Below are 8,491 nucleotides of genomic sequence, written 5' to 3' on the forward strand. Positions count from 1 at the left end.
ATCAGGTTTAGTTTGATTTATTACCTGGTGTTTTCGTGTAGGTTACTAGGCTATATTTATCAGACATCAAGCTTTTACGATAACATATAGATACAATACCGCACTTTATCGAACAAAACTGTATTAGCAATATGAGAATACCGTAGGTAACTTCGAAATAGATGCAAATGTAAAGATACCCGTAGAATATCCATGGCATGTTCAGACATAATACACAGATAACCGACAAACAACACATTTTAACACAAATATTTTTTTAAAAATCTTTAAGTATTATTTGATCATTTTCTTATTTCAATACATAACATCATAACACTTATATGCATCATACTCATAACACATTTAATCAACAACTTTTTAATTATTTACTTCAAGGTTTACACGCTTGCTCCAGCAAATACGTGTATGGTTTTTAGTATGGTATGGTTTAGTATGGTTTTTAGGCTCATGGAAATCAATGCCGTCCTGCTGCTTTATCCAGTCACAGACGTACTGCCAATCCGCAGACAGAACTGTACACCAATTTATTTTACATTTCACGCAAACGTCACGTGACTTTGACCATTCCACCATCGACTTTATAACTTGAACGGAAACACGTGTTGCAATGTATCTAACTCGCCTGATTGATACAGGAAAGTGATCGTGCAGCGGCATATCATCAAGTAGTGTATGTCGTAATTCAAGCGTGTGTAGACGTCTAAGGTTTTGAAGAGCTTCACAGAAAAGTTGAATATTCGTACACTCTGAAATCCCAAGAAAGCTGATGTTTTCACCAGTTGCTGACATCGACTCGAAGAGGACCCTTTCTGTTAATGGTGTTACGTTATTTAGTCTACATGACACCATATTGCTGCAGTCTACAGAGGTTATATCAATATCCGCGCAACATAACAAGTACTTGAGTTGTACACCATGTAGATCAATGTGACATGGGCGAACGAGTCTAAGATACAACAGTGTTTCTCTCGATTGCGATATAATTTCCTGCAAACAGTATTCGTTAACTGGTCCACCAAAAGAAATATAATCAAGACTAACAATGTTGGATATGTTCATATCTATTAAGGTTTTGGCCGCCTTTATTCTCTTCCATCTCTTTATTCTAATATGCTTTCTAATAAGAAAGAACAAATGATGGTCATGTACGATATGACTGTAATTTATATGTAGGTACGCTTGCTCGTTTGCCGTCCCTTCAATAAAGCCATCGCATACAATATTTTGAACTTTATGATTATGATAAAAAGACAAATCGCGTTCCTGAACATTTTTGGACAGTACATTTGTGAGGACATCCATGATGTGCTTTGACATTCTTTCAGCTGCTGGAGGACACATTCCGCACGTAAAGATGAACACCTGACCTATGTCCAAAATATGCGGACCATCACAAAAGGCCATCTGTAATGCTTGCATGATTGCGTCCATTTCTGTTTGATTCATGGCAATATACAACGATGATAGAAATTCCTGGATTGTTTTGTGCACAAACATATATGGAACATTCTTTTCCGGGCAAAGTGCCAAAGACTTTTTCTTTGTGATAATCCCTGTCTGAAGTATGTAATCTAGTTCTGTTTGCGTCATGAATTGTGTGATTTTGTTTTTTCGAAAGACAAGTGATGATTGTTTGTTAGTGTCTGTCAGCGTTTTAAATGCAAGTTCACTGGCGGAACAAACCAGCGACAAATTAGCCTGCACATACTCGGCTGTTTCTGTTCTTAATATATCTGGTATATCCCCACAATATTTTTCTCCGGCGGTAAATTCTTTTATTTGAAGTTTGTGCAGTCCCCTGGCTATATGCATATCTAGCATATTGATGTATAAAGCACAAAGTGAACCCATCGTTAAACGCCCAACGTAGAACTGATGAAATAACTGAACACACATGGCTGGTATTGTAATGAGATGTTCCAAGTTTTGTGTCTTTATTTCTTTAAAGAAGTCAGTAGATTTGGCGTGTTGATCCTTTTCCGATATACAGTCTTTCTCGGCTAAAACACGAAACACATTTTTCGCCAACGTTTTGTTGTCCAATACGCTGGAAATTTCAAATGTACGCGTTAAAGTATCGCTAATTGTGAGGTCGGCAAATTTCCATGGTCGTGCGGTTATAATGTTGGTAATGTTACTTCGCTGCAAATATAGCGGCATAGTACGGTCTTTAGGACACATGCATGTAGAATCAGATGGCGGAGGGAAAGGTATTTCGGGGTGGTACCATTCGTCCGCGGCATCGGTTAGAACAATACATTTATGTTCCCATACACTATCATCCCAATCAAGATCGTTCCTCTTTAAAGCATCCTTAATCATCTGATTGACGTTACAACTATCTCCACTGTAATCACGTAATGATACAAAAAACATAAATTTGTATTCTAGCAAAGTGTCAAGATCGCTGAATGCTGTTGGCTTTGATGTTTGCTTTCTAGTTGTTGTGCTGCTTGTGTTTTTTTTGGAAGTAACTATTGTCGATTGAGCTTTACACCAATCAAGAACGAGCTTGTTTGAAAATGTCGTTTTGCCACAACCCGGATTTCCTTGTATATAAATTGTATTTACCGGCTTTCCGTGACGAAGCAATAACCCATTGTAGCTGCTTACATCTGTTCCCAAAGGTGAGGGCTGGTCCGTGTCATGCACACCATTGCGGTGTTTCTGGCCTCTCTTGAGCTCCGTAATAGACGGAGTCACGTAGATCCGCTCTAAAGGTACATCTATGTCCGTATCTAGCATCGAAACCGGCGCGACACACATTGCTTGGTACTGTTCGATTAACCACGACTGTATTTCTGCAAACAAAGGTAACGACTAAAATGTATAACAATACACCAACAATGTCTTATGCATTATGCTCGAAATAGGTACTTTGATATGGAATCGCCAACAACGACACGGACAGTTGCTCAAACAAGCTTTTGAAAAAGTTGGCAATAGAAATAGTTATGTTTTTTTTGGTTTAGCGTATAGTCTTAGTAAAAACGGCACATTTCTTTTTTACGTGTAAGAAGCAATTCCAGATGAATTACGTTTAAGATGACATTGATCACAAACATACATAACACTTACTAGATAAGGTACTGCTCATTTCAACAGTGGGTGGTGTAGTCTGGTCACCTGTAACTCCTGAATGCTTAACTGAGGCTGCTTTGTCCAACTTATTAAGCACTTCATCTCCTTTCCTTTTAAACAAAAAGCAAGTTGGCCGTCTCCAGCATTGATGATTGCTTCTTTGATGTTTTCACCTGTATTCTTTAAAGCATCATCCATAGCCCTGACTAGTGTATCCTTTTCTTGTTCAAGAGCTTCTTTAATTTCTCCCGTCAAATTTTCTTTGAAATGTTGAAAGGTTGTAGCGATATCTTCGTCTGTAATCGCTAGGGTCCCATTCTTCAGCTGTAAACATAATCAGGAAGAAAGGATTATAGTCTTACCGATAAAACATATATTTGGAAATAGTTTTCGAGATGTAACCGAAATTAAATTAATTATACATGTAAAATTTCAATACGCTATATTTTCTGGACAAATCCTTCATTGCAGGTCATAATTATGGGCATTGGTCTGCAGGATAATTCCCAAAACAATTGTGTGGGTTTAATATATATGCAGTTGTTAAAGAGATATGTACTTGTAGCCCTCAAACCTTTACCTAAATTTAATCTCGCACGAAAAACGTAACCGGATTGTTATAAGCACAACAAGTGATGTGTTTCTTAAACACTATGTCCCCTTTTGAGCGATTTTGACCCATATATTTAACCTTTGACCTTGGAGGATGACCTTGACCTTTCACCACTCAAAATGTGCAGCTCCAGTAGATACACATGCATGCCAAATATCAAGTTGCTATCTTCAATATTACAAACGTTATGGCCAATGTTAAAGTTTGTGCAAATAAACCAAGAAACAGACAGGGCAAAAACAATATGTCCCCCAGTATAAACTGGGGACATAAAAAGGGTCATAATCATGCTAAAAGCTGGCGACGTTATTGATCTTGGTCAAGAATGTTCCTAAAGACCCTGAATGCAGATGCAACGTGTCATTTCAACATGTGGTAGACATGCAGGTATAGAGTAGTTGCTTGCAAACGTTATCTAAAATTCCCAAAAGTACAAAGGGGGCATAATTCTGCTTAATTGCATGTCAGTTGAGTGTTATACAACTTGGTCATTGACCTCACATGTGTAAAGTTATAATTGAGTAGCTTGGCAGAAAAATTCACATGGGAGATATTGCACGTTTACCTTAACCAATTTTCAAAGAAAACGGGGATATTTTTTCTTAATTGCAGGTCAGAGTTAAATGATCTTAGTAAAGGACATCACACAATGACCCCGAACACATATGTGAAGTTTGAATTGAATACCTGTAGTAGAAACAGTGATATAGAGATGTTGCACGTTTACTTTAACCAATTTTCTTAGAACAAAAGGGGCATAATTTGGCGATTTTTCATGTCAGTAACGGAACTTCGTCAGTGACCTCGTACAATGACCCCGAACACATGTTTGGAGTTTCAATTGACTAGGTGTGTAAATAGACACCCTCGCTCCATGTTCCAAAGGCATGCTGCAGCAGGACATCGAAGAAGGAGCCGAAAAGAGTGGGGGGCGAGGACGCAGCCGTGTTTGACGCTGCTGCGGATGTCAAAAGCATCTAAGGTCGAGTCGTCATACTGCACAGTGCCTTTCATTTTGTATTTGAACGACTGGATCACACTCAGATGTATCGGTGGGTATCCAATCTTCGTCTGAACGGTAAAGAATCTATCTCTGCTGACAAGGTCGAACGCTTTAGGCAGATCTATGAAGGCCAGGAAAAGGGGCTTGTGTTGCTCTCTGCACTTTACTTGCAAGTTGCAGTTACCTGATAGAGAACATCAGATCTATGTTTAATTTTTCTGAGTTAACACGCACATTGACCCTAGCAACACTATATCAGCAAGCTTATGTAGTTTGTTCATGACGACACGTGCTAAGACTTGAACCACAGCACTCAGGAGGGATATACCTCAATTAATGTGGCAGTCGCTTCTATCGCCCTTGTTCTTGAAGAGGGTGATGATTTTTGCATCTCTCATGTCCTGAGTTACCGATCCTTCTTTCCAGCACTGACAGGAGTTTGTGCAGATGTTCTAGAAGCGCACTGTTGCCGCATTTAAGGACTTCAGGTATGCAATCTTTCCGTAAGGCTTTTCCTGAGGACAGGCTCTCGATTGCCTTCTTTAGTCATTTATGTGGTGGTTTGGTCTGGAATAGGATGTTGGTTATGCTGACGTCATGGTATTTGCACAGCACAAGCAGTCGTTGCCTATTTTTATTTATCCTTCCAACGCCGATGTTTTACAGACATGGGGAACAAGAGTCGTGATCGGCGCCCACTCTGTTATTTAAGTCAACCAGCAATACCAGGTGTTCTTCTGTCGGGATCCTGTTGATAAGCAAGTCTATCTGGCAGTGGAAATCGTCATTGAACTTCTTGGTGGAACTGATTGTTGGTACAGAAAAACTGATCAGGTTGCCTAGCCCAAAGGTGGCGTGGAGACGTAGTGATAACATTCTTGCAGTTTCTTGTTGGCATGGTTTTATCATCCCCAGCAGAGGATTACGGACGGAGAAACCAACGCCATACTCTGTGGCACTCCCTTGCCAGAAGAATGTAACGTCATTTTCTCTTATTGTTCCAGAATCATCAAGCCGCGTCTCTTGCAGTATAGCGATGTCCAACTGTAGTCTCACTAATTCATAATTGCTAAATGAGGTATTTCGGGCATCACTGATGATCTGGAGGTCATTCGATTATCCTGAAAACAGTGTTCTAACACTTTCTCATTCTCCACACAAGCTTATAAGTCCAGTGGAAAGGCAAAGCCGATACATCTTTGCACTAGCAGCGTCGCATGAATTACCAGAAAGAATTTTAGACCGCATTGGGTACTCCTGCTCCGGATTGGAAGTAGGGGTTGACTCTCTAAGCCTATGATTCACCAAAACCTAACCTGCAATGCGTAACCTTGGCCGGTAGACTGAAGTTGTACTCACCCTTGTCTAATGTGCTCCCCTGGACTAGTGGTACTAGCGGGGTGTCTTATTTTCCCGTACATGTGTGTCATATGCCCACTGCCCCTGGGTTAGCCGTTTACACTATACAGTTTTTATATGCCCTATGTCAGGTCTTATTCTTTGTGCTGCTGGGTTACCCAGATACCCTCCTCACTAAGCAGTCCGAATTATCGTGATTGTATAGTGGCGGAGCCGGTTTAGTCGCCGCCCACGGTACAAGTTGTATTTAGTTACGTGGTACTAGTAGCAGGCTGTCTGATCAAGCTGACCTGACCACAAGGTGAGCTAAAATGAACACTAAAACTGTGTTAACTTGTCCACTGCCGTCCGTGACGCAGCTTGGTGATCGACGTGTTTTAGGTTCTGCATTAGCGATACCAGCGTGTCGATGGCTCTGTCACTGTTCTGTATCGTCATGGACATTGTGGAGGAATGTCGTACAGCACGCCCCACATCTCTGGCCTAGAATGTGAGTTAGTTGATAACTTATGTGATTAATTCATTTGTTTTATCATATATACACACAAAAATATTCATGAAGTGCTTGGGCATGACGATTTTACAGAGAGTATGCCCTTTCAGTCATGTAATAACAATATTGTAAACAAATGCGCCCAAATTTCTTCTATTTTGAACGTTATATTCATGCAGTGTTTGTTAACATACACAGTTGTGTAAAAAAAGTTAAATTGTTTCTCATGTGGTACGTTTAGTTTTTACTTTCGGCATGTTCTAGAGTAGAGTTTATACGTGTATGAAATGTTAGACACAATATTTTACTCGGACTTTGATTTTAATTATATTGCGTACCTCCTTACATTATTGTTTTTAATTCTAAATACAAATCGACGTAATATTAAGTTGTTTCCTCCGTTATGTTACCTTCGTGCACACATTTTCCAGTTGTGTCAGGTCGTCCTTGAAATACGTTTGGAAGTATTCACAGTTGTATATGACGTTGACTATGCCGTTAAAGTCGGTACCTTCTGCTTGGTTGACGTCTTGATACCCATCTTTTGACATGAAGCACTTTGAAATCTGCCAGGGCTCTGAGCACCATTTAGAGGCATCCGTGTTTATCCACGTAGGACCTTTACAGCTGTGTGGGTTTTGTTGAGAGCGAAATCGGTGTTGTTTTACTAGTTGTTTACAAATTGCATTGCATAAATTATTTTTTGGGCAATTTTGCGGCTTGTGAATAACATGAAATTCGCATTTCCCACGTTTTTTTTTTGCAGCATATGTTCGTAGGGTCACACGGTACGACATTTGGAGTGTGGCACTGATTACAGACAACGCTCTCTATGACACCGTGTTGTTGCTTGATCTCTCTACGAATGCTATCATAACACACCTGACTTATCTCCCTTACAATATCAAGCAAGCAGTCACGTGTTATGTTCATACCCATGGCCGCCTTAAACCAGTTCAGGGTTTCCGGGTTGCGAATGATTTCCTTGTAGTCCGACATTTTCCGTTACACTTATATTTTTCTGCAAAACACAGTCAAAATAGCTTTTGCTCTTGTTCAAGAACTAATTTATTCTATCAAAATCCTTTCGTAGAAAAAAAACACTAATAAATAACAATCGACAGTTTTGAATGAAATCGAAGGTGCATAGATTCTTAATTATTTGTCATTGTACTCACATTAACAACAATAAACGATGTAAAAACTTACCAAACTGAGCTTTATGGCATTGCCATAAATAACACTGCATCACAATAACTCACTCGATATCAAATGATCGTTTGTATTGGTTTAAATCAAGATCTGTTTACAAGCTGTGTGGGTTTTCATTTGTTACGGAAGTAAACTACATGTATATGAATAATAATATCGAGGTAGACAACTGAAGAATGTGTAAACTACAAATCTCCACACAGAGTTGTCGCTCCTTGCTCTCACATACAGCTTTTGATCCAACTATGCTGGTTCCAGTCAAATCTCTGCGTTACCTTACCTTACGTTTGGTTTGATAATATTCCTACTCAGATCTAAGGCCTGGTTGCCCCAAGCTCTAACCGCCGGTTAAGGTAACAGTCTGTTAACTTCATACCCAAATGAAACTTATTTTGAAAGAAATGATATTAATATTAAACATTTGCAAATTATTCGCGCATACATATTTGTTAACAATTATTAACACATATCTTTTTAAACGGTTAACAATTAAGTCACATAAATAGCTTGATCCAAAAAAGAACGGCTGATAGCTGAACTAGTCCAATACGGTCTCGAGCAACCAGGCCCTAATCTTCGCGTTTGAACTGAACCATCAGCAGACTAATGGTTTTAACATATTAAACATACGGACAAAAGTTAACTTTGCACACTGTTGGACAGATAAAAATGGTTGTTGTGTTCAAATTTAAAGCGAAGGTATTCTGATAAGTTCTATTGGAGATGTGAG

General features: G+C 39.3%; 1 protein-coding gene across 3 annotated transcripts; it reads right to left on the reverse strand.

The window, feature by feature from the left end:
* Window positions 1-237: 237 nt before the first annotated feature.
* On the reverse strand, window positions 238-7,895 carry LOC127835339 (uncharacterized). 3 transcript variants are annotated; one of them, XM_052361715.1, is made up of 5 exons: window positions 7,759-7,895; window positions 6,960-7,570; window positions 6,381-6,539; window positions 3,079-3,405; window positions 238-2,801 (listed from the first exon to the last, which is right to left on the reverse strand). In XM_052361715.1, the coding sequence occupies exons 2-4, from the start codon at window positions 7,344-7,346 to the stop codon at window positions 3,094-3,096; spliced, it is 858 nt and encodes a 285-aa protein (XP_052217675.1). In that variant the 5' UTR covers window positions 7,347-7,570; window positions 7,759-7,895; the 3' UTR covers window positions 238-2,801; window positions 3,079-3,093. The 3 variants fall into 3 exon arrangements, with proteins under 3 accessions (XP_052217675.1, XP_052217674.1, XP_052217673.1); XM_052361714.1 differs by lacking the exons at window positions 6,381-6,539; window positions 6,960-7,570; XM_052361713.1 differs by lacking the exons at window positions 6,381-6,539; window positions 6,960-7,570; window positions 7,759-7,895 and adding an exon at window positions 6,057-6,332.
* Window positions 7,896-8,491: the final 596 nt, after the last annotated feature.

Source organism: Dreissena polymorpha, chromosome 6 (genome assembly GCF_020536995.1).
Source record: "Dreissena polymorpha isolate Duluth1 chromosome 6, UMN_Dpol_1.0, whole genome shotgun sequence".
Lineage (NCBI taxonomy): Eukaryota > Metazoa > Mollusca > Bivalvia > Myida > Dreissenidae > Dreissena > Dreissena polymorpha.